We start from the raw sequence: 27037 nt of genomic DNA, 5'->3' as shown, positions 1-27037 counted from the left end.
TAGAGGCACAAAGAGGGATTTGAGAAGTATAGACATCCATGCAAGAAAAGGCCATAGTCGACTAGGTGGCTCTCAGCAGAAGACAGGAGGAGACAAATAGCAGGCACTAGGGCAAAAACAAATGTAGTCACCAGGTTCCATTTCTTAAGCAATGGAAGGTAGCAGATGCTTTCAGAGGTCCTATTTGAGGCCTATGCCATTCTTTTTTCTGCAATAATTTAATGGGGACCACCCCACACACATAGCTAGATCCACTCCAAGGTAATTTCTGCCTCATTGCAATTGAGTATGCACGGAGAAAAGATATATGTATATCAGAGAGATTACATAGTAGGATCTGAAACCTGATGTGTGTAGGAAGTTGGGGCGGGTCAGAAAAACAGGGAACACTGGAGGAAAGTTTAGATCAACCCTAAAACCTCCAGTGGCTAAAGGGACTCAGTGATCAGAGATTAAAAAAGCAAAGCGCCTATAAGCACCTCAGCTTTAGAGGAGCTGGCCTTCTGTTCGGGCTTCTTGCCACAAAAGAACAGTGTGGCCATGTCCATCTTTTCCCGACAGAATCTTCAGGAGATCCTCCAAACCCTCGCTGTTCTGCAATGGCTCCCAGTCTACGTGATGCTAGGTGAGTGAAGCGCAGGAACTGGAGAACACATGGAAACAGGACAAGAAAGAAGCCAAATATCCTCAGGTGAAGAGGGCTCCAAAGAGATCGTTTAGTTGGTTCCCTCCTTCTGAGGACTGTGCCTCCTAACTCAAAAGATGGCTATTATTGAGTTCACAGGATTTCTCTTCTCCCAACTTAGAGGCACAAAGGCCAGGAGCGAGGCTATGGATGTTCTAGTTAAAAGATCACCCCAGCCTTCTCAGGAAAGCCCCTTCTAGCTCAGAGTTGTATTCAGGGACTGTGGCAAAGATGGTGGTGGCTTGCAGAAGTGTTACTAAGTAAGGATAAGTAACTTCTCAGTATAAGGTGATGGTGAGGGAATTCTGGAATTTGGGGGGGGGGGGTTGCATGAGTAACTCATTACACTGAATTTTAAGAAAAGGCCAGTTGTTCAGTGGCCTCCCAGCCAGAAACCAGGGCTTCGTGGACAGCAAATTAAGGGGCAAAGTTGGGAACTGGACAGGGACAAATGTCCTCCTAATGGGTAAGACAAGTAGGAGGCAGCCTATTTCAATCCATGGACACTTAGAGCAGAGGTTCTTAACCAGGACCTTGAATTCAGGGGGAGTGGGGTAGACAACGTTAAATTTAGATGGAAAAAAATTGCCTCTTTATTCTCACCAATTTCAAATAGAAATGATGAGTGTAGGCAACAAAGCACAAAAGTGCTAGCAGTAGCTGTGAATTTGTCAGTAATAGGCATCATGGAGTGTGTATATCACATGCCAGTTGCTGCAGGCATCTTGATATTTCATTTATGGTTGTGACTATTTCAAAATTCTTACAGTTATTAGAACTACCAGTAGGTCTGGTTACTTAATGCATAAATCAAGAAGCCCATGTTACTATATTACATTTTTTATAATGTTTTCATAACTATGTTTGAAAATGTTGAGGATCCTTTGTAAGTCTGTATTTTATTTTGTGCATTTAAAAATATTATTCAGCCTGAATGGTGGTTGCACAGTGGAGAGCATCGACCTGCAATGTTGAGGTCCCAGGTTCAAAGCCCCAAGGTCATCAGCTTGAGCACAGGCTCATCTGGCTTGAGTGTGGGATCATAGACATGATCTCATGGTCACTGGCTTGAGCTCCAAGATTTCTGGCTTGAAACCCAAGGTAACTGGCTTGAGCCCAAGGTCAATGGCTTGAGTTAGGGGTCACTGGCTTGGCTGGAGCTGCCCGGTCAAGGCACATATGAAAAGCAATCAATGAACAACTAAAGTGAAACAAATACAAGTTGTTGTTTCTCATCTCTCTCCCTTCCTGTCTCTCTCTCTCTTGCTAAAATAAATAAATAAGAAGAAAAGAATTTTATTTAGAGAAGAGCCCATAGGCTTTACCAGACTGCTGAAGGGGCCCATCATCCCCCAAAAGATGAGGACTTTAGTCCATCAATTGCTAACTCTAGTAGTAAGAGAAGGAAGCAATTTTTCTGTACGGTTGTTTCTAGTCTTTCATATTTTCTTCTTGTTTTCTTTTATACTTGTCTTAACTTCCTCAAAAAGACCCCTTTGACAAGTTCTAGCCCTTAGCTAGGAAAACAAGGGTACAGGAATGTCCTAAGAAATTTGGCATCATGATGGAAGCCACCATTTCAAGTCTGGATCCCAGAAACAGTGGAAAAAGGTGAGACAGAGAGAGCAGGGAAGAGAGGTAAGAGAGAAAGATCAGTGTGAGCAGACCCTTTTGGGCATGGGGTTGGCCCACCCAGAAAGCTTTTGGGCAGGATGTGAACACAAGTGACCTCATTGTTTGGGCTCTTCCAGGGAGCCCTCCTAAATGAAATGTATTTATTTTTCTCCCAGAAAATGATTCCTCCTTAAGTATTTTCTCTTTGTCTTTTCTCCTCTCAAAGGACACTATCTCTGGACAGGGATAGGGTAGAACAGTGGTCCCCAACCCCCGGGCCACGGACCGGTACTGGTCTGTGGGCCATTTGGTACTGGTCCACAGAGAAAGAATAAATAACTTACATTATTCCCGTTTTATTTATATTTAAGTCTGAACGATGTTTTATTTTTTAAAAATGACCAGATTGCCTCTGTTACATCCATCTAAGACTCACTCTTGACGCTTGTCTTGGTCACGTGATACATTTATCCGTCCCACCCTAAGGGCTGGTCCGTGAAAATATTTTCTGACATTAAACCGGTCCGTGGCCCAAAAAAGGTTGGGGACCACTGGGATAGAAGATATATCCAACACTGAATATGTAAGAGTCCAAGAACATGAGAGTTAGCCTCCTAGTAATGCCCACCCCCAAGCTCACCAGCTTTCAGTCTTCCTCAGAAAGCTGGATTAATGAAGTGAGGATGTCAGAGACAAACGATTACACTGATGTGGCTTAAGTAAAAACACTAATAATAAATGTGAATGTTTCCTTTCACCTGCATTTTTTAGTGGCTTTTAGAAATCATGGTAAAATACACATAACATAAAATCTACCATCTTAACCATTAAGTGCACACACAGTTCAGTGGCATTAAGTGCATTCACAGTGTGGTGCAACCATCATCACCATCCATTACCATAAATTTTCATCTTGTGAAACAGGAACTCTGTCCCCATTAAACAATAACTTCCCATTCTCCGCTCCCTCAGCCCCTGGCGACTGCCCTTCTACTTTCTGTCTCTGTGATTTTGACTATACTGGGTACTTCATATAAGTGGAATCGTACACTACATGTTCTTTTGTGACTGGTTTATTTTCCTTAATGTAATGTCTTCAAGGTTTATCAATGTTGTAGCAGGTGACAAGATTTCTTTCCTTTTTAAGGTTCAGTATTATTCTAATATCTGGATATATCACATTTTGTTTATCTATTCTTCCACAGATGGATACTTGGGTTGCTTCCATCTCTTGGCTATTGTGAATAGTGCTGCTGTGAACATGGGTGTTCAAATATCTCTATGAGACCCAACTTTCAATTATTTTGGCTATATCTCTATAAGTGGAAATTGCTGTGTCATATGGTAATTCCATTTTAATTTTTTTTGAAGAACTGTCACATTGTTTTTCATAGCAGCTGCACCATTTACATTTCTACTAACAGTGCACAAGAGTTCCAATTTCTCCACATCCTTGCCAACACTTTTATTTTCTGGAGTTTTTTTTTTATAGTAGCCATCTTAATGGATTTGGGGAGATATCTCCTTATTGTTTTAATATGCATTTCTTAATGATCAGTGGTTTTTATCATATTTTCATATGCTTATTGGTAATTTGTCTTGACTTCTTTTCAACTGATTATATTTATCATTTCTTTTGTATTCTTCTACTAGTTTAGGTGTTATACACTCTGTTTCTATTCTTTTAGTGATTATACTAAATATTACAATGCAAACCCTGGGTCTTGGAGGTTACCAAGGTAAGCTATAGCATCTAATAGTTGTGATGCCCACAGGGTACCTAAGATATTCAAATCTGTTCAGCATTTATAGAACAAATACTAATTATAAGACTTTGGCTGTCCATGCTGAGACTATAACAAGTCAAGTACAGGCTCCCTACTACCTAGTAACAAAAATTAGCCAATCATTCATTCCACCATTGTACACATTTTATGTGTTAGTGCTGGACATGTACACAAGTCATTACAATGCAGGGAAGATTGTAGTAACTGAAAGAAAGAGCCATGACAAAATGATATTAGAGTGTCAGAAAAGAAATTATTATGCTAAGTTGAGGGGATTAGGCAAGGAAAGCAGTATGACATGGTGAACAGGATGTGGGTTCTGGAGTTTGTCAGATTTGGATAAAACAATTAGCTATGTGACTTCAGACAGGTACCATAACCCCTTTAAACCTCAGTAACCCCATCCTCTAGCTGGGTCCACAGTAAATGCTCCATATTAAAAAAAGTATTCTTCCCTCCTTCCTTTCCTCCCTTACTTCATTCCTAGTTTCCTTCTTCCTTCTCTTTCTTACTCCTTTTCCTTTGCTCTTTCTGTGTCGCTCAGACTCTCTGTCAGTGCTTCTCCTTCCTGAGTGATGTTCAGAATCATGGGTGATTACTGAGCATGACTGGAAATGCCAGGCAGGAAAATAAGGAAAGGGGGGAGGCAAAGGGACAAGAAGGAGGGGAGAAGTGAGAAGAAAAGAATAAGAAACACTGAGAGAGATGTGAAATACAAATACTCGTGATCCTTAGAATTAGACAATGACCCTGGGAGTCTCTCTGAGGGCCAGCTACCATTTAGGGCAGTGGTCCCCAACTCCCGGGCTGCGGATCGGTACCGGTCCATGGGCCATTTGGTACCGGTCTGCAGAGAAAGAATAAATAACTTACATTATTTCCGTTTTATTTATATTTAAGTCTGAACGATGTTTTATTTTTTAAAAATGACCAGATTCCCTCTGTTAAATCCATCTAAGACTCACTCTTGATGCTTGTCTCGGTCACATGATACATTTATCCGTCCCACCCTAAAGGCCGGTCCGTGAAAATATTTTCTGACATTAAACCAGTCCGTGGCCCAAAAAAGGTTGGGGACTACTGATTTAGGGGATGGCTCTCCATCTGTCTCCTTTTCTGGGCTTGTATCATTATCTCCCTAAACTGTTATAATATCCTCTTTCCTATCCCTCTACCCTCTATACTCTCCACCCTCTCAAATCTACTGCACTGCCTGTTCCCAGAAGAGCCTTTCAAAAGCATCTTTGATTATAGCTCTCTCCTGCTCAAAAATAGTCAGTGGTTTCCCATCGCCTACTCAATAAAGCACAAATGTGTTAGCCAGTGTATTCAAGGCCCTCCTCCACTCTCTGGCTCTAACTCTTTACCAACTCATCCCACTACTCTTCCCTTATATGAACCTTGTCTTCTAGGCAGTCTAGTCACAAAACAAACACAAACAGTACTCTCCCTCGGCTTCACCTCTGTTCTATTTCCTCCACTGGAAATGCCCTGATCACTCTTCCTGGAATATCCACCACCAACCCCTCATTTGAGATATTGTTCAAGTCATAACTTCTCTGCAACATTTCCCAAACAACCCGAGACTACATCACCTCTGAAAGTCCAGAGCACTTTGTACAAACAGGTTAAGTAACAGTCCTTATATCCTTTGTCCCTTTTACCCAATAAGTTCCATGAAAACAGGAGCCATGCCTTGTCATCACTGTATTTCTCATGAGACCAGGCTTGACACTAAATTGACCATTCTTTCAGATTTCTTCTTCCTTAGTAGAGACCTTTAAGTCTACCTCTTGTTCTTTTTTATTTCTCCTGGACATCTTTGTGTGTATGTGTATGTGCCTACCTTCTTTCTCTAGTTTCTTTTATGAATTACTTTACATAATAATACATTATTTATGTGTCTAGTTGCTGATAACTACAAAAATAAAACATAGTCTTGGAAGTCAGACAGACCAGGTCTGCCACTTACTTGCTATGTGACCCTGTGCAAGTAAGTCACTATTATTTTCTTTTTTAAAAATTTTTTTTTAATTTTATTTATTCATTTTAGAGAGGAGAGAGAAAGGGGGAGAGAGAGACAGAGAGAGAAGGTGGGGAGGAGCTGGAAGCATCAACTCCCATATGTGCCTTGACCAGGCAAGCCCAGGGTTTCGAACCGGCAACCTCAGCATTTCCAGGTCGACGCTTTATCCACTGGGCCACCACAGGTCAGGCTATTATTTTCTATTGAGCAAGTCATTCACCCTCCACAACTGTAGAAACAAAGTATAGTATAGTACCTGCTTTTTGAGACCATTCCAAAGATCAAAGAAGCAAGAAAATCCTCAATAGATGTTCCTTTCCTTTCTTTGTATTATTAACTAGGTCCTAGTGTAGTAGGCAAGTAGAGACTTTGATACATTCCCAGCATTCCCACAGGCCCATTCAAGGCATCGTTCATTAATCTCACTCCTTCACCCCTACTAATCAATTGCCAAACCCTGAAAACTCTACCTCCATATTATCTTTACAAATGGTTTTGTAAATAACAGCCCTTTTCAGGTTCCCATTGCCTCTCATCTAAATCACTGCTACTCTTCGCTGATCTCCCTGCCTACAGTTTCTCCTGCTCCCACAGTGATTCCAAATTATCTTCCTGATACACAGAAATGATCATGCTACTCTTCTGCTTAATAACCATTACTGGTGTCTCCTTCCCTTCAGCACCAGGTCGAATCTACCCAGCTTCATCTCCTATTGCATGGCTTCCCAGGTTCTCTGTACTTTTGTCGGTTATGGTGTTACTCATGCACTATGGACTCCTTCAGATCCAGGCCTTTGTTCAAGTTCTTCCATGTGCATGGAAGGCTATTTCTTCACTAATCTATCTGTCAAAATCTTATTCTTCTTCCAAAATTCAGCTTAAATCTTGCTCTGTATGAGCCTTTTATGGTTCACCACTAGTAAGGAATGGTCTTCTTTTGGGGTTCCCATACAAATGACATTTGAGCCCTGACTGTATAGTTTTCACTCTCTGGGATGTAGTCATTATTTATGGTATTAGTCTTCTCCACTAGACTATGAATTTGTAGAAAACAAGAACTTTATTTTCTATATGTATTAATACAAGTTAGCACATACAAAGTGCTTAAAATAGCTATTGGTACATAATAAAGACTAAAAAATGCTACTTTTTTTCACAAATCTGGAGTTAAGGTACATGATCTCTTTGAGCCTCAGTTTCTTCATATTAAAACAAGGATGATAATATTATCTCTCTCTCGAGGACAAGAAAGGATTAAATGAGATAATGTACATTAATAGCTGAACAGAGTGCTTTTTAATAAAAACTGCTAGATATATGGTATCAATTACCATACAGAAATTATTTCATCATTTCCATATTTATTCTCTTCATCCTCTTCCTTCCAGTTCCCAACCTTACCTCCATGGCCTCTAGCACAGAGATTTCACATGAGGTATTTTAATGTTTATTGAATTATTAAATTACCTTTTACTCCCACTGGTTCTTAGATCTATAGTTAATTTAGATCCAGTAAGTAACCACAAAGCCACAGAAAATCATCTTTGACAAACCAGTCGTGTTCTTGGATTTCTGAAGGCTTTAATTAGAATGTTGGGTCTTCACTTTATACCAAATAACTGGTTGCCTTACAAACACACACACACCCCAGAACCTCAGAAGGTCTTCCTTGTTTGGAAAAAGGGTATTGCTAGTTTCTCATACTGTTAGCCTTAAATTTCCACTGGAGAATTTTGAAATCAAACTTCTACTTGTGCTATAATTTAATGTAACAGATTTGATCATGAGTCATTTCCCTGTGCCTGGCACTATGCTGAGACTGTTTACAAGAAGCTATTGTCTAGTAGGGAAAGGACCAGACATGTGCGGTACTAACTACAGAAGCAGCAAAATCAAACAAAGCAAATAGAAGCATAAGTAATGTGAATGTGTGGAGGAGGAAGACCTTAATTCTGACCAGAGAAGCAGCAAATATATCATCAAAGAGATATCATGTGAGCTAGTCCATGAAGGGCCTTAAGTGCCAGGCTAACATGTTCATTACATATTCTGGCAGCAGTGGGAAATTTTTGAATGTTTCAGAGGAGACAAACAACATTATGACTGTGCTTTAAAAAATTATCTGGCAGTAATATGTAAAATGAACTGGAGAAGTAGAGACCAGTAGGTAAAAAGCAGACACATGGCTGCAGTCCAGTCCAGAGGAGATCAAGTTCTGGGCCAAAGAAGTAGCAATGGAAACAGAGGCAGGAGAATGGGATTGGAGAGAATGTTTTGGAAAGGGAAAGAAGTCAACAATAACTCTAAAACATTGAAACTATGACATTTCTCCTGAGGCCTGAAGATAAACAGGAACTAGTCAGGAAAAAAGGTGAGGACAGAATCTTCTATGTGAAAGGGACAACATGCACAGAAGCCCAGAGGCTAGAGAACAGAGTGAGTTAAAGGAATGGACAGAAGAACAGTATGGTGGAATGCAAAGAGTGAGGGGCTGACCCAATCTCCATCACGTAGGGTCTTTGAAACCAAGGTTACAAAACAGGAGTTGATCCTAAGAGTCATGGGAAACCATGTTAGTTGTTGAATTATTAAATTAGCGTTTATTCCCACAGGTTCTTATATCTATGGTTAATTTATATCTGTTAAATAACCACAAAGCCACAGAAATGGCTCTGTGATAAAGCAGCCACATTTTTGGTTGTATGCTGCAGAAGGACAGAGGCAGATTTGCACGCAGCATATGGGCTGCATCATGACTCAAATGGAAGAAGAAAGCCTATTGAGAAGACAGTGGCAGTCATCCAGGAGAGAAGCAGTAGTAGTCTGGACCAGGTGGTATCATGAAGGCAAGGAACAAGATAATTTGAAATATGATTGGAAGACCAAACTGACAGGAAGCAATAATTAGAGCTTAGTGGTTAAAGGCACACTCTCTGGAGTAAGACAGTCTGAGTTCCCAACTCTGGCTTCCTAACCAGCTGTGTGATTTCAGGTGGTTATTTAACATCTCTTAACCTGAGTTGCTCATTCACTAAATGAGAATGATTACTATCCCTAAGCGGGTATTTACAAAGAGTAAGTAAAATATGTATATAAAACAGTTTCACATAAGTATACAATAAATATTGCCTAAACAGTGGTTCTCAAGCTTTTTGAAGTCGAGGCGCATTTAAAATTCTACAAATAATTGTAGGCGCACAATATACAAATTTCTGAGAAATATGTTATTAATAATTAAGTCAAATATTAAAGAAAAAATATAAAGTCCAAGCGTGCTTTTATGATAATTAAATGAAATAAATACAACAAAATTAAATTTATTCTGACATTAAAAAACATTTTTATGTTACATTTTTTGAGTTATGCTTTTTAGAATTTGTAAAAAAGATGGATTAAAAAATTAAAAAATGACAAAAAAGTTATCTTTTTATATATATAGATACATTCTTTACATTCTTAGTAATATTTAGTAAATTCGGCAGGTCCCTGCATGAATGTGTTGTTTTTGCATTCTCCCTTTGCAATGGAACAACACCCCAAATGGGCAGAGCATCGCCCCCTGGTGGGCATGCCGAGTGGATCCCGTTCCGGCACATGCAGGAGTCAGTCTGACTGCCTCCCCACTCCTAAATTTGGAAAAATACAAACAAACAAAAAAATATCTAAGTAGTTAGAGATATTCTGTGTTCATGGAATGGAAAACTCATAATAAAGATGTCAATTCTCCACAAATTGATCTATAAATGTAACACAATTCAAATAAAAATCCCAGCAGAGTGTATTAGATAAGAGTTTTGCATACATCACCCAAATTTGATAATAGTACTATAGGTGCTACAAGGAAAGAGAATGTCTTTGTTTTTAAAAAATACACACTTAGGTTTTTAGGGACAAAGGGTTGTAATCTCTGCAATGTACTCTCAAATACAAACACACGTTTATATTTAGAGATAATTCAAATGTAAATTGTTAACAATAGTTAGAGTTAGGTGAAGTTTATATGGAATTTTATTAAAATACTTTTGCAAATTTTCTGTTGATCTGAAGTTTTTTCAAAAGAAAAAATTTAATTTAAAATTTTTCATCAGGAATTGTTATAGACATAGACAAGCTGATTCTAAAATTTATATAGAAAAACAAGAACTACAACAGCTCAAACAAGTTGGAGGAATCATATTATCTGATTTTAAGACTTAGTATAGCCTGACCAGACAGTGCACAGTGGATAAAGCATAGGACTGGGATGCAGAGGACCCAGGTTCAAAACCTCGAGGTCACCAGCTTGAGTGTGAGTTCATCTGGTTTGAGCAACACTCACCAGCTTGAGCCCAAGGTCGCTGGCTTGAGCAAGGGGTTTCTCCATCTGCTGTAACCCCCCGGTCAAGGCACATATGAGAAAGCAATGAACAACTGAGGTGCCACAAGGAAGAATTGATGTTTCTCATCTCTCTCCCTTCCTGTCTGTGTGTCCCTATCTGTCCCTCTGTCTGTCTCTCTCTGTCTCTGTCACACACACACACACAAAGACTTGGTATAAAACTATAGTAATCAAGACAATGATGTACTGGTGAAGGAATAAACATAGTAATCAATAAAACAGAATAGAGTTCAGAAATGGATCCACATAAATATGGCCAATTGATTTTTTTAAGCTTAAGATGATTGGCTTTAACAAGCATAATCTAATTTTATGTTTTAATTTAATTTTTTTTTACAGAGTCAGAGGGAGGGACAGATAGGGACAGACAGACAGGAACGGAGAGAGATGAGAAGCATCAATCATCAGTCTTTGGTTGCGACACCTTAGTTATTCATTGATTGCCCTCTCATATGTGCCTTGACCGTGGAGCTACAGCAGACCAAGTAACCCCTTGCTCGAGCCAGAGACCCTGGGTCCAACCTGGTGAGCTTTGCTCAAACCAGATAAACCCGCACTCAAGCTGGCAACCTCGGGGTCTCGAACCTGGGTCCTCCACATCCCAGTCTGATGTTCTATCCATTGCGCCACCGCCTGGTCAGGCTTATTTTTTATTTTTAATATAGTTGACATACAATATTATATTAGCTTCAGGTGTACACCTCAGGGATTAGCCATTGTCTAACTTACTAAGTAATCATCCCAATAAATCTTATACCCATCTGACACCATACATAGTTATTAGAATATTCTTAACTATATTTCCTTTGCTGTACTTTACATCCCCATGACTATTCTATAACTACCAATTTGTACTTCTTAATCCCTTCATCTTTTTCACCCAGTCCTCAAAACCCCCTCCCATTTGGCAACCGTCAAAATGTTCTCTGTATCTATGAGTCTGTTTTGTTCTGCTTCTTTATTTATTTTGGTATTTTTTAGATTCAATTGTTGATAGAAATGTATTTGTTGCCATTTTATTGTTCATATTTTTAAATTTTTTTCTCCTTCTTCTTAAAGACCCTTTAGCATTTTATATAATGCTGATTTCATGATGATAAATTCTTTTAGCTTTTTCTTGTCTGGGAAACTATATGTCCTTAAATTCTAATGATAGTTTTGCTGGGTAGAGTAATATTAGTTGTAGGTCGTTGCTTTTCTTTTTCTTTTTTTTTTTTTTTTTTAGATTTTATTTATTGACTTTTGGAGAGAGGGGAGAGAGAGAAAGAGGGAGAGTGAGAAAGAGGGGGGAGAAGCAGGAAGCATCTATTTGTAATAGTTGCTTCCTGTATGTGCCTTGATCTGGCAACTGCAGGGATTTGAACCAGCGACCTAAGTGTTCCCAGTTGATGCTTTATCCCAGGGGTCCCCAAATTAGGGCCCACGGGCCGCATGCGGCCCCCTGAGGCCATTCATCTGGCCCCGGCTGCACTTCCGGAAGGGGCATCTCTTTCATTGGTGGTCAGTGAGAGGATCATATTGATCATCTCATTAGCCAAAAGCAGGCCCATAGTTCCCATTGAAATACTGGTCAGTTTGTTGATTTAAACTTACTTGTTCTTTATTTTAAATATTGTATTTGTTACCGTTTTGTTTTTTTACTTTAAAATAAGATGTGTGCAGTGTGCATAGGGATTTTTTTATAGTTTTTTTTATAGTCCGGCCCTCCAACGGTCTGAGGGATTGTGAACTGGCCCCCTGTGTAAAAAGTTTGGGGACCCCTGCTTTATCCACTGCATCACCACAGGTCAGGCAGTCCTTGTTTTTCATTACTTTGAATGTTTCCATTCCCTTCTGGCCTGCAAAATTTCTGTTGAGAAATCAGCTGATGGTCTTATGTGAGCACCCTTGTAATAAAATGTCTATTTCCTTCACCAAGTTAGGAAAGTTTTCTGTCTCTATATTTTCAAATAGGTTTTCAATTTCTTGCTCTTTCTCTTCTCTTTCTGGCAACCCCATGATGCAAATGTTGGTACACTTGACATTGTCCAATACTACCTTTATTTTCTTTGATTATTTTTTTCTTTTTCCTGTTCTGATTGGGTGTTTTTTGCTTTTTTATATTCCAAATCACTGATTTGGTTCTCAGCTTTATCTTCTCTATTGTTGGTACCCTCTAAGTTATTTTTCACTTCAGTTAGTGTATCTTTAATTTCTGACTGGTTCTTTTTTATAGTTCCATGTCTTTCTTTTTTTTTTTTCTGTTGAAGTTCTCCTTAAGTTCAACTACTCTTTCTCTAACTCCATTGAGAATCCTCAAAATGAGTGTTTTAAACTCTGCATCTAGTAGATTGCTTGTCTTCCTTTTTTTGTTGTTGTTCTTCTGGAGTTCTGTTCTGTTTTTTCATTTGGGATGTGTTTCTTTGTCTCCTCATTTTGATGACATCTTTTTGTTTGTTTCTTTTTTCTGAGATAATTCCTTAACTACAACTCAGAGAAGACATATTTATAATTTTTCCTTTTTTGAGAGAGGAGAGGAGGCAGAGAGATGGACTCCCACATGCATGCCAGCTGAGATTCACCTGGCAAACCCACTAGGGATAATACGCTGCCCATCTGGGGACCTTGCTTCATTGCCCAGGAAGGGAGCCATTTTTTAGTTCCAGAGGCAGAGGCCATGGAGCCATCCTTAGCACCTGAGGCCAAGTTTGTTTGAACCAATCAAGCATGGCTACAGGAAGGGAAGAGGGGTGGGGGCGAGAAGCAGATAGTCACTTCTATTGTGTGCCCTGCCCAAGAATCGAACCTGGGACATCCATATGCTGGGCTGATGCTCTACCACTGAGCCAACCAACCAAGGCATATGTTTCTATGTATTATGTAGAGCTATTATGTCTCTCAGGCTTGGTAGAATGGCCTAAGGCAATAAATGTCCTGTAGTGTTCAGGCACAGCCTCCCTGATCACCCAAAGTGGGTACTCCAATTGTGCCCCCCACCCCGTGTGAACTGTGTACACCCTCCTGTTATAGTTGAGCCTTGATTGCTGTTGGCACATCAATGGGAGGGATTTATCTACAGGCCAAATGACTGTAAGAACTTGCTGTGACCACCATGGATTACCAGCTGTGCAGGAGCCCATCTCACAGAGCGGGACTTATTTTAGTTGGGCTCTGGTGCTTGCTAAGTTCACCACTTGAATGTGTTACTTGTGGAGGTGATTGGGTGGTGCTTTGACATGGTCTGAAGCTGTGCACCTGGTATGCTAGCTCTGAGACCTCCCAGGAGGTGCAGGCCAAGGTCAGCCGTCACCTGTGTTCCTCCCAAGGCCATGTGGCTTGAGATACAAAGTGATCAGCAGATGGCTGCTACTTGTGCTGGACTTGGAGATGCCCAGAAGAGGCCAAGCTGTGAAACCTGGCCAGCTCCTGCTTGTTCCAGGCCAGGGGCCTCTTAGTGAGAAGTATAAGGCATGCTAAGGCCAGATGCTGCTTGTTAGAGAGATTTTAGGAAAGTCTGAAGAGTGAGTCAAAACAGGCAATTTACATGGTAAATGTACTGGAAACAGCTTGGGTGAACCTGCAAGTTGGGTGGAGCAGAGTCTCAGGAAATCACCAGGGCAAGGGTAAACAGTGTGAGCCAGGTTGATGGAGACTCAGGCATAGTGCCCAGCTAAAGTCTCTTTTGGGGCAGGGCTTATTGAAAAAACAATGGCTTCTGTCAGGATTTTTGTCTGACAGAAAACTGTTCTCCCAGCTCTTATCCTGATGCCAGAAAATTCAGTTTCTCCCCATATGTCCCTGGTGCCTTTTAAGCTGCTTCCCCAGTGCTAGAACTTAGAGGGAATGAGTCTGAGTAAGCCTGTGTATGTGCGCTTCAAGAGGAGCTGCCTAGGACTCCAGCAGTTCTGTCTTGCTCAGCCACAATCTCTGCTGGTTTTTAAAACCACAAGTTATGGGAACTTCTCTTCTTGGCTCTGGAACCCTGGGCTGGATGACCTGGTGTAGGTTTGGAACCCCTCACTCCTCAGGGGTACCTCCACAGCCAAGATATCTGCCACCTGTGGATGTGGGAGTGGCCCACTCTACGTCCCCGACTCTTTGTAGTTCTTTAAATCTCTAGTTGTAGGACTTCTATTCAAACAGATTTAGGCAGTTCTAAATGGTGGTTGTTCTGTAGTTTAGTTGTAATTTTGATGTATTTGAGGGAGAATTTGAGTACTCCATTTATGCTGCCATCCTAACTGGAAGTCAAGACTATTTATTTTGACAAAGATGCAAAACAATTCAATGGAGGAAAGATAGTCTTTTCAAAAAATGATGTTAGGCCTGACCAGGTGGTGGTGCAGTGGAAAGAACATCGACCTGGGACACTGAGGACCCAGGTTCGAAACCCCAAAGTCACCAGCTTGAGCAGTAGCTCATCTGGATGGAGCACAGGCTCACCAACTTGAGTGTGGGATCACAGGCATGACCTCATGGTACTGGCTTGAACCCAAAGGTCACTGGCTTGAAGCTTAAGGTCACTAGCTTGATCCTGAGGTTGCTGGCTTGAACAGGGGATCACTGACTCAGCTTGAACCCCCCAGTCAAGGGACATATAAGAAAGCAATCAATGAACAACTAAGTACCACAACTATGAGTTGATGCTTCTCATTTCTCTCCCTTCTGTCTGTCTGTCTGTCTCTGTCTCTTGCTCTCTCTTGCTAAAAAAAACATTGATGTTGGAACAATTGGATATTCATATGTAGTAAATAAACCTTGGCTAAAACTTCACATTTTATAAAGAAATTAGCTCAAAATGACTCATAGATCTAAATGTAAAACACAAAACTGTGAAATTTTTAGTGAAAAACAAAGAGGAACCCTTCATGATCTGAGGTTAGGTAAAGAGTTCTTGGATTTGACATCAAAAGCACAGTTTTAAAAAAAGGTAAGTTGTACTTCATCAAAATTGAAAGCTTTTGCTCTAAGAAACGCACTGTTAAAAAGAATGAAAAGGTATATACAGATTGAGATAAAATGTTTGCAATGTATATCCAACAAAAAGGACTTGTATCCAGAATATATAAATAACTGTCAAAACCCAACAGTGAGAAAACAAGCAAGCCAATTGAAAAATGGGCCAAATATCTGAACAAACACTTTACCAAGAAGGATATACAAAACGCAGATAAACACATGAAAAGCTGTTAAGCATCATTAGGTATTAGGGAAATGAAAATTACAATTATGATGAGATGCTAGGCTATACATCTAGTAAAATGACATGACCATCTTCAGTACAATCTAAATTAGGAGCTTATGTGAACTTCCTCCTTTATAATTCAGTCTAGGAATCCTCACTTGAACATGGACAAGATGTTGAAAGATCTCCTGGTATCAAGGCCATAATAGCTAAGGAAGAGTCACACATACACACACATCATTATTGCCTCAAATCTCCTTGCTTTTTGTCAAGGAATTCCCTATTGCATGAGATTTAGCTCCCCATGTTTGGTTTATGTTTTTCCTGGTTTTTTAAATCCCACTTTTGTCACCACAAGTGACAATGATTACACACACAGGCTGAGTCTGGCAGACTTGCCCTTGTAGGATACTTAAGACCTCCTGAGGTGCTGCATTTACAGTTTAAATAGATTCCACAAGGGGAATGGTGTTTATAGAGGCATAGCTCTTTCAGATTGCCCTTAGGACTTGTGGATAGCTGAAAGAGATCAGATAAAAGGCACATGATTAATCCATCTATACTTTTAAAATAACATCTTACTCAATAACAAATATTGACTAAGTGCTAATCATTTTTGTTCACCTATTCTTCAAGATAAAACATTTATCTTTCAGTCTACAAATATTTATTAAACACTTACTATGTATAAGGCTTTGTTCTAAATATTGGTGATACAAACTAAAATTATTTAAAGCAAGATATAAAAGAAATGATACACTTAGACTACCTTTAATTAGTAATCATTCTTTTTTTCTTTTTTTTTCTTTTTTTTTTTTTTTGTATTTTTCTGAAGCTGGAAACGGGGATAGACAGTCAGACAGACTCCCGCATGCACCCGACCGGGATCCACCCAGCACGCCCACCAGGGGGCGACGCTCTGCCCACCAGGGGTGATGCTCTGCCCCTCGGGGGTGTCGCTCCGTCGCGACCAGAGCCACTCTAGCGCCCGGGGCAGAGGCCAAGGAGCCATCCCCAGCACCCGGGCCATCTTTGCTCCAATGGAGCCTCGCTGTGGGAGGGGAAGAGAGAGACAGAGAGGAAGGAGGGGGGGTGGAGAAGCAGATAGGTGCTTCTCCTGTGTGCCCTGGCCAGGAATCGAACCCGGGACTGCTGCACGCCAGGCCGACGCTCTACCACTGAGCCAACCAGCCAGGGCCAATTAGTAATCATTCTTATTTAACTATATTTGAGTTTTCTTCTAAATCTTACCAGGCAAACTGACTCTCATTTTGTATGAGGGTCAGAGGTAGCAGGACTTTCATCCACAGCATGCTTCCCATGAAATTCCTCCCACCACTACCTCCTGTTTACCCAGCATGCTTACAGCAACCATCTCAGCCAGCTCTTATAAGGGGAATTTGCCCATCACTAAGGTTTCTTCTACTCCATAATATGGCTGTTTATGCCCATTCTGTGTCTTTCCTATTATTTTCATTTCAAAATGCAAGAGTCAAACCTTCTGGTAAATAACTCTTGATTTTTTCCCCCTTCTCTATAATTTTTTCTACCATAATGTGGTGACCTGGTCAAGGAAGTTATTCCCTTAGCTATGGTTTTTTGGTTTGTTTTTTTTTTTTTTTTGTATTCACAATATGTGTTCTTAGTCCCTTAATCATGGATGCAGTCTTTAAAATGGAATTCAACTCCTACTGCTATAAGATGTATCACATTTGTATTGACAGTCTGCTGTGGCCCTTTGCTAATAGAGGTAATTTCCCCTCTTATGAACCGATGAGACATTTTGAATGGGACAAAATTAAACATAGTAAAGCAGTTTCTAAAATGTTTTTCTCTCAGTAACAAAGAGTTTGTGCACTCTAAGCAGCCCCTCTCCACAGTCACATGCTGACTTAGCAGTTCCATAAAGGAAGGAGGACCAAGCTTTTAGGAAGGACTTCTGAAGTCCCAGAACGGGGATGCCAGCCACTGGCCCAGGGTGCTCTGCTTTTCCACTTGCCAAGTAGTGTGGTTTTTTGACCTTGGCTGAAAGCCTACTCTGAGAGCATCATTGTTCCGCTGTTTCCTCAGTTAACATCTCAGCAATCAAGAGGACTCAGGTTCAGGGACTCAGTGGTCAGCCTGGACCACAGCAGAGCTGGGTGGGGATTGGAGGAGAGGGAGAGATGGGGCTGGGAGATCACACTAGTTTTGATTTGCTACTTCACTATAGAGCAAAGATTGAAGTTATGAAAGGTATATTAAACTTGAAAAGAACTGAAGGGCATGAAACCTTTGTGTCCCCTCAGGAGTTATTCCCATTTTACTTATGCCCTACCTTCTGGTGTTCACTAAGTTCTGGATCTTGTCCGTGCTCACCTTAGCCTGGCTCATCTATGATTGGAACACCCATAGTCAAGGTAAGAGACATGGGAAGAGTGGTGGTCCCTGTCTATGCCGAGGATGTAACCACAGGGAGAGGGAGGTGGGGTGGGGGAAGAATGGGAGAGAGACAGAGGGAGAAGGGTTGGGGATAAGAATGGAAAAGGGAAAAGAAAGGAGGGGTGATAGAGAGAGGGAAGTGCAAAAGGGGATTAGAGGAAAAGGGAGAGAGAGTGGGGAGCAAGTTTGGCAGGGAGTACACGTCTCAGCCAGGCTACCCAGGAAGAATTAAAAAGGTCAAGTTTCTGGGCAGGTGCCCAGCTTCACAGTCATTGCCTATCACCTTTCTGGCTGGCTCCAGAAGAGCAGGAGCTTCCTATGTCTTCTTGGAGGTTGGATTCAGAGACAGTACATACAGCTCTGTGTCCTAGAAATATGGGAGTGTAAGAAAGAGACCCCTTCTGTGACCTGAAGACTGTAGGAGAACCCTCAACCTCTGGGACAGGTAGTAGAATTGGCAATATCTCACCTGCTCTTCCCTTTCCTTCTGTACTCGCAGGTGGTAGGCGTTCAGCATGGGTACGAAAATGGACCCTCTGGAAGTATTTCCAAAATTACTTCCCAATAAAGGTGAATTATGCCTTCTGGGTGCACTCTGTCCCTGTTGCTCAAATTATCTATTTCCACTCAGCTTCATGTTTTCAAAGTCTTTGGTGGCCAGTAGTGAAAGTCAAGGCTCAGAGGCATAATGCAGAGTGCAGGCCTAAGATGGATGGGCAGGTGAGGAGATGGACAGATCACATCCTTTCCTCACAGTGACAAACCCTAGTCAATCTCTCTGAGCATTATAGCCCCTGGTGAGACCCAATGAAAAGGAATTTGGGTTCCCCCAAGGAAACAGGTTACCTACTGGGATCTGAGCCCACATGTCCTCTCTCCTTTCTTCTTATCCACTGTCCTGACTCAATCTCCCTCTAACAGCTGGTGAAGACTCATGAACTCTCTCCTAAACAAAACTATATCATTGCCAACCACCCCCATGGCATTGTCTCTTACGGTGTCTTCATCAACTTTGCCACTGAGGCCACTGGCTTTGCTCGGATTTTCCCAGGCATCACTCCTTCTGTAGGGACCTTGGAAGGAATCTTCTGGATCCCAATTGTGCGAGAATATGTGATGTCATTGGGTGAGTATAAGAAATCATTTCATCCTCTGACCTACCTCAGGGCCCAACCTCAGTAAACCTTGAAAATCTGTCCAATTCTCACTCCTTGCTAGAATAGGACTTAGTAGAAAATGAGTCCAGAACACACTGGACCAGTAGAAAAAGTACGTAGCAAGTATCAGGTTCTGTCCAAGGTCTGGGAGGCAGGGTTTGGTTAAACAGCAGAGTAAGTTATGGACATTTATAAGAGTTGCCAAAAGTACATTCAGAGGATGAAAGAGGAGGCTAGAGTTCAGGCTCAAAGCCAAAGTGCAAAGCAGAAGGCAAAATCCAAATATCGAACGCAAATGTCAGGCAAATGAGTCATGAAAGGGGCTGCTCAGATGAACTTTGCTAGACTTTTACTGGGCTATCAGTTGACTTCTTTTGGTCAGTCATTTATAAAGCAGCTCTCATCCCAGTGTGTCTTTTTTTTTTTTTTTTTTTTTTTTTTTTTTTTTTTTTTTTTTTTTTTTTTTTTCATTTTTCTGAAGCTGGAAACAGGGAGAGACAGTCAGACAGACTCCCGCATGCGCCCGACCGGGATCCACCCGGCACGCCCACCATGGGGCGGCGCTCTGCCCACCAGGGGGCGATGCTCTGCCCATCCTGGGCGTCGCCATATTGCGACCAGAGCCACTCTAGCGCCTGGGGCAGAGGCCGAGGAGCCATCCCCAGCGCCCGGGCCATCTTTGCTCCAATGGAGCCTTGGCTGCGGGAGGGGAAGAGAGAGACAGAGAGGAAAGCGCGGCGGAGGGGTGGAGAAGCAAATGGGCGCTTCTCCTGTGTGCCCTGGCCGGGAATCGAACCCGGGTCCTCCGCACGCTAGGCCGACGCTCTACCGCTGAGCCAACCGGCCAGGGCCCCAGTGTGTCTTAAAGACATTTTAAAGTCTTCCATACTAGCTGGTTCCCTCCTGGCCCATGACCTTCAACACTTGGGAATCCCTTCAAACTTGCATGAGATGTCAAGGGATAAAGGATAAACATTCATCAGAATCCAGGACAACCTCCCCATGCCAGGCTTCAAGCCAGGGTATTGTGACAAATGTCCTTCTCTCTGGATGAACATCTATCCTTCTGGACAGCAGAAAACGACTGAAGCCAAATATTAAAAGGTAAGATACATTTATCTGGAGGGACAAGGTGGGAACACTAGAGTCCCAGAGGATGGTTCTGCTCCCCTCTGAGGTTAGTATGACTTGGAGCAGTGTTTTCTCTCAATGACTGAGGCCTAGAGGCAATTTCCCCCATCTTGGGAGACACTAGAAGGTGAAGATAAGAAGCAGAAGGGAGGAAAGACTATGTGACTATTGTTGAGTAACAGGATGTCATCCTTATTCCACGGTCCATCTATATTTCAATTTGCTTGGGCAGGCTCCTGGGTCTGCCTACTCTCCAGAAACCCCAGCCAATGGCTCCTCTTCAGCAAATGCTCTAGGGCTTTGCTCAGATTTTCCCAGGCATCACTCCTGGGATGGAAGCAAGTTAGTGGAGGCTAGTCCTGATCACCCCTGGGGAAAGAACTCTGATGTGTCTCCAATACTGTCCGTCTGGGGAGAGTGGATGAATGCTGTGGTTCCTGGGTAGGGAGAGAAGGAATGAGTTTAAATACTATTTAACTAAGAAGACGTAGGCAGAGGAATTCAATGTTACTCCAACTGTAGTAGCATAATCTCCCAATGCAAGCAGCTGACCCAAGGACCAACCTGAGACTAAGGGTAATGTAGGTAGGATGTGGAGATCAAAGAAAGAAGCGTGGAAACAATAGTTAGGAAACAAAAGGAACTGTCTCCATCATTAAGAGCCCAGAGGAACCCTGACCCTATCCTCAGGCACCAAGTTTGTTGACTCTTTGGTTTCACAGGTGTGTGCCCCGTGAGTAAGGTGGCCTTGAAGTATTTGCTGACCCAGAAAGGCTCAGGCAATGCCGTGGTTATTGTGGTGGGCGGAGCTGCTGAAGCCCTCTTGTGCCAGCCAGGAGTTTCTACCATCTTCCTTAAAGAGCGTAAAGGTTTTGTGAAGTTGGCATTGAAGACAGGGTGGGTCCCTAGGATCTGTTGACCCATTGTCTGGGTGACATAGGTCCTCTGTAGCACCTATCTAGAATGATGTCCTTCCTGGTAAACCTGTGAGAAGGGGTTTCACTCTGATTAATTCTCTCTATTTCTTCACACTGTACCTTAAAGGTGTTTGGGCTTCCAGACATATTTTGGTGGGCACGTTTTTACTTCAAGTTGGAAAAAGAACAATAGAAGACCTTTACTTTCTACCAATTAGCCTGGCAGGCTAGGGATGTGAAGAAGTGCAGATTTACTCTATCAACTTATTACCTGAGAAGCCAAGAGAACCAACCCAGGGCAATGAAGGCATTAGGCTTGATGCTGTGGGAGCTGCAAAGATGAATCAAACATTATTACTGCCCCAAAGAGCATATAATCTGATTTAAGAAATCGAATGCATTCATTCAGCAGTTATTGAACAACTACTGTGTGTCAGACATAGTACTAGGCATCAAGGATATAAAAATACATAAGACCTGGTCCTCACCTTTAAGGAACTCGGTCCAATGGGGAAGACATATGCACATATGATTATAAAATATATCCAGAAGCCAACCACTTAATACATCTCAACTACTACCCTGGTTTAAACTACCATCATCTCTTCCTTGGATTATTACAATAGTCTCCCAAGGGATCTCCTTGTTTCTATCCTGCTTCTACCACAACCAAAAATCTATTCTCAGCTATAGTCAAGATGGTGCTATTTTTATTTATTAAATTTATTAAAGTGACAATGGTTCACAAAACCATACAGGTTTCAAGTATACAACTCAACAAAGCATCATCTTCCCACTGCATCATTCACCCATTTCCCCAAGCAAAGTCTTTTTCTGTCTCCCTTCTGCCCACTTCCATCTCCCCTTATCCTCTTTCCCTCTGGCTGTCATCACACTGTTGCCTTTGTGTTGTGTATATATGTTTTTGCTTAATCCCTTCACCTTCTTTCATACAACCCTTTGAGGCCCCTCCCATCTGATAGCTGTCAGTCTGTTCCATGTGTCCATGCCTCTGTTCCTATTTTGTTCATCAGTTTATTTTATTAGATTCTGCATATAACTGAAATCATATGGTATATGCCTTTCTCTGACTGGCTTACTTCACTTAGCATAATACTCTCCAGATCCATCCACACTGTCACAGAAGGTAAGATTTTCTTCTTTCTTACAAATGAGTAGTATTCTATTATGTAAATGTACTACAGCTTTTTTATCCACTCATTTACTAATGGGCATGTGGGCTATTTCCAAATCTCAGCTATTGTAAATAATGCTGCAATGAACATAAGGGTGCATATACATATTCTTTTGAATTAGTTTACCAAGTTTCTTAGGATATATTCCCAGAAGTGAGATGGCTGGTCCATAAGGCAGTTCCACTTTTAATTTTTTTGAGAAACTCCATACTGTTTTTCACAGTGGCTGCACCAGTCTGCATTCCCACTAACAGTGCATGAGGGCTACCTTTTCTACACATCCTCACCAGTAGTTGATGTTTATTGATTTATTGATAGAAACCATTCTAGCAGGTGTGAGGTGATGTCTCGTTGTGGTTTTAATTTGCATCTCTCTGATTAATGACATTGAACATTCTTTCTTATGTCTATTGGCCATCTGCATGTCCCCTTTAGAGAAGTGTCTATTCAGGTCTTTCGCTCGTTTTTAAAGTGGATTGTTTGTCTTCTTGCTGTTGAGTTATATAAGTATTTTTAATTTTGAAAATTAACCCCTTATCAGATGTATCATTGGCAAATGTATTTTCGCATTCAGTGAGCTCCCTTTTCATTTTGTTGATGGTTTCTTTTGCGGTGCAAAAACTTTTTAGTTTGATGCAGTCACATTTTTTTTTTTCCATTTGTTTCCCTTGCCTGAGGAGATATAGCAACAAAAATAGTGCTATGAAAAATGTTTGAAATTTTACTACCTAAGTTTTCTTCTAGGATTTTTATGGTTTCACACTTTACATTTAAGTATTTAATCCATTTTGACTTCATTCTTGTGTGTGGTGTAAGTTGGTGGTCTTGGTTAAATTTTTTGCGTATATCTGTCCAATTTTCCCAATACTATTTATTGAAAAGAGTATCTTTACTCCATTGTATGACCTTGCCTCCTTTGTCAAATATTAATTGACTATAAGGTGTGGGTTTATTCCTGTGTTCTTTATTCTCTTCTGTTGATTTATATGCCTGTTCTTGTGCCAATACCATGCTGTTTTTATTGCTATGGTCTTATAGTATAGTTTGAGATAAGGTAGTGTGATACTTCTAACTTTATTCTTCTTTCTTAAAATTGCTGAAGCTAACTGGGGTCTTTTTTGGTTCCATATGCATTTTTAGAATATTTGTCCTAGATCTATGATATATGCCATTGGTATTTTAACAGGAATTGTGTTGAATCTGTAGATTGCTTTGTGTGGTGTGGACATTTTAATGATGTTACTTCTTCCTATGCATGAACATACTATATGCTTTCACTTATTTGTGTCTTCCTCAATTTCTTTCTTCAATGTCTTATAATTTTCTGAGCACAGGTCTTTTACCCCTCCGTTAAATTTATTATGTTACTTTATTTTTTTTTGTTACAATAGTAAATGAGATTGTTTTCGTAATTTCTCTTTCTGATATTTTATTTTTGGTGAATAAAAATGTCAACAATTTCTGAATATCAATTTAATATCCTGCTACTTTGCCAAATTCATTTATTAGATCTAGTAGTTTTTTTGGTAGAGCCTTTAGGTTTTTCTATATACAGTATTATGTCATCTGCAAATAATGTCAGTTTTACTTCTTCCTTTCCAATTTGGGTGCCTTTTATTTCTACTTCTTGTTTGATTGTTATGGCTAGTACTTCCAGTACTATATTGAATAAGAGTGGTGAAAGCAGACATCCCTGTCTTATTCCTGATCTTAAGGGAAACACTTAGTATTTTACCATTAACTGTAAGATTGGCTGTGGGTTTGTCATATATGGCCTTTATTATGTTGAGGTATGTTCCCTGTCTCAGGATGATCCTATTACATGTGAGTCAAATCATGTCACTATAAATACTCCAACAACTCCCATTTCACTCCAAGCAAAATCCAAAGTCTTTACAAGGGTCTGCAAGACCCTAAATAATCTGGCTATCAACCACCTCCCTGACCTCATCACGCACTGCTATGTCCCTTACTCATTCCATTAGAGCTACACTGACCTTCTTGTTGTTGGTCTTTCTAACAAGCTGCACACACTCCTGCCTTAAGGCTGTCCTTTTTCTCAATAAGGTCTATCCTAACCATCCTGCTCTTTTTCTCATTGAACTTATCATTTGCTTATAAATCATTGATTTTATTTATATATCTGTTTTTGTTTATTTATTATTATTGTTTATTGTCTGTCTTCCCTCAATAGAAGATGAACTCCATGATGACAGAGATATTTTTTAATCCATTATTTTCTTTCTTTTTTTTTTATAATAATTTTATTTTTTTAATGGGGTGACATCAATAAATCAGGATACATATATTCAAAGATAACAAGTCCAGGTTATCTTGTCGTTCAATTATGTTGCATACCCACCACCCAAAGTCAGATTGTCCTCTGTCACCTTCTATCTTGTTTTCTTTGTGCCCCTCCCCACCCCCTTTCCCTCTCCCATTCCCCCCTCCCCCCTGTAACCACCACACTCTTATCAATGTCTCTTAGTTTCACTATTATGTCCCACCTACGTATGGAATAATACAGTTCCTGGTTTTTTCTGATTTACTTATTTCGCTTTGTATCATGTTATCAAGATCCCACCATTTTGCTGTAAATGTTCCGATGTCATCATTTCTTATGGCTGAGTAGTATTCCATAGTGTATATGTGCCACATCTTCTTTATCCAGTCATCTATTGATGGGCCCCATGTTTATTGCAGCATTGTTCACAGTGGCTAGGACATGGAAACAATCCATTATTTTCATTGATGTATCCCCAGGGCTTAAAACAGTGCTGGAATATAGAAAGAACTTAATAATATCTGTTGAATGAATGACATGCTATAATGGAGATATGAACAAAGTGCTATGATAGCACCAGTTGATGGAAAGACTTTCACCCAAAGTAGAAGTTTTACTAGTGGGTGACAACCAAATTATGAATTGAAATATTAGTAGGATTTGCTAATCAGACTAAAGGGAAAAATAACTCAGGGGACCTACAATGTATCAGGCACTATGCCAGGTCCTAGGGATTCATAGACAAATGATACAGTTCCCAACTTTGATCAGCTTGACAGATAACTGGGGAGTCAGATAGGTAAAGAGATGATTGTATTAGAGTTAAGATAGTGTTAGTGTAGGAGAAAGATAAGCATTAGATGACGGATACCTAATGCACATTGTGGAAGAGGGAATTGGGGGTAGTCAAAGTCTCTTCAGGGGGATGAAATCGGAGCTGAGTGAGGAAAGGCAAAATAGAATTAGCCATGTGAAGACAGAAGGAAGGCATTTCCAGCAAAGGGAGCAGAACGCACAAAGATGTACAGACAAGAGAGAAGCTGGCACACTTTGCATGGCTTAGCCGATGGCAAAGAAGGGGTGGGGAGAGGGGAAGCTAGCCAGGTAGGTAGCCCTAGAGTACAAAGGTCATATTAAATAGCATGGTACCAGCTGAGGAGCTCTGAAAGAGTTTTAAAGAGAGGAGTGATATGTCCAGATACACAGTTTAGGAAGATTATTCTGAATGCTGCGTGGAATAAAAGCAGTTAGGTTGTCTGGGATGGGTTTCTTCCAATCATGAGACAGTGTGTAGCAGTTCCCCACAAAGGATTCAATTGGGAGGGTAGGGCATGGCAAGAATAAGACATAGGCTGGAGATGTTTGGGTGCTTGGATCCTTGCCCTATATAGGAAAGATTTAGAGGTTTCCTACCAAGGGTTTCACTGAGGGAAGTTTCCTGGGAGAACTCACACTTCTGCCCCTCTCTTTGCAGAGCATACCTTGTCCCTTCCTATTCCTTTGGAGAGAATGAAGTTTACAATCAAGAGACCTTCCCTGAGGGCACATGGTTAAGGCTCCTCCAAAAAACCTTTCAGGACACATTCAAAAAAATCCTGGGACTAAGTTTCTGTACCTTCCATGGTCGAGGTTTCACTCAAGGATCCTGGGGCTTCCTGCCTTTCAATCGGCCCATTACCACTGTTGGTGAGCTTTCCAGTATCTCTGAACCACCCTGATTCTTGATTCTCCCCTCCAAGTCACACATTAAGTCCCAGGAGACCTGGCACACATCTGGGATGGGCAATGTGAATTCCATTGGGTGTGGTTGAGGACAGGGTGGGGAGGACAACTGAACAGATAATAGTTGTGGACATTCACCAGTGGGACAGAGTTCAACAGCTGCCATAAGAACATCTTTATTCACATACATTCTTATAGCACTGTCCTGAGCTTGTTTTCATTCTCTCGCACATGTGTGAGATTAGGTGTTTCGAGAATGGGGGACAGGATGAGGTTGGAGCAAAAGGAAAAAACAAAGGGGAAGGAAGCCAGATTCTGAGTTTCAGTATGTGGCTCCCTCTGAGGGATGGGTAAGTTAAGTTGAGAGGGAGCTCTTACGCTTCTTTCTTCTTCACCATAGTTGGGGAGCCCCTGCCAATCCCCAAGATTGAGAGGCCAAGCAAGAAGACAGTGGACAAGTACCATGCACTCTACATCAGTGCCCTGCGCAAGTTGTTTGACCAGCACAAAGTTCAGTATGGCTTTTCTGAGACTCAGGATCTGACAATCATATAA

At 41.1% G+C, this 27037-nt stretch overlaps 1 protein-coding gene across 1 annotated transcript; it reads left to right on the top strand.

The window, feature by feature from the left end:
• The first annotated feature begins 540 nt into the window (after positions 1-540).
• On the top strand, positions 541-27037 carry DGAT2L6 (diacylglycerol O-acyltransferase 2 like 6). Its single transcript, XM_066357312.1, has 7 exons — positions 541-625; positions 17943-18053; positions 18575-18645; positions 18997-19201; positions 21086-21260; positions 26235-26446; positions 26883-27037. The coding sequence occupies exons 1-7, from the start codon at positions 541-543 to the stop codon at positions 27035-27037; spliced, it is 1014 nt and encodes a 337-aa protein (XP_066213409.1).

Source organism: Saccopteryx leptura, chromosome X (genome assembly GCF_036850995.1).
Source record: "Saccopteryx leptura isolate mSacLep1 chromosome X, mSacLep1_pri_phased_curated, whole genome shotgun sequence".
NCBI classification, from domain to species: domain Eukaryota; kingdom Metazoa; phylum Chordata; class Mammalia; order Chiroptera; family Emballonuridae; genus Saccopteryx; species Saccopteryx leptura.
The sequence above is the reverse complement of the archived record's forward strand: the minus strand, read 5'-3'. Positions and strand labels throughout refer to the sequence as shown.

What these genes read in the sequence shown, in the direction of transcription:
- DGAT2L6 (XM_066357312.1), top strand. Translation starts at nt 541, where the DNA reads ATGTCCATCTTTTCCCGACAGAATCTTCAGGAGATCCTCCAAACCCTC. An exon ending in CCCAGTCTACGTGATGCTAG is followed by an intron (nt 626 to 17,942) that starts GTGAGTGAAGCG and finishes GTGTCCCCTCAG; the next exon opens with GAGTTATTCCCATTTTACTT. An exon ending in AAAATTACTTCCCAATAAAG is followed by an intron (nt 18,646 to 18,996) that starts GTGAATTATGCC and finishes TCCCTCTAACAG; the next exon opens with CTGGTGAAGACTCATGAACT.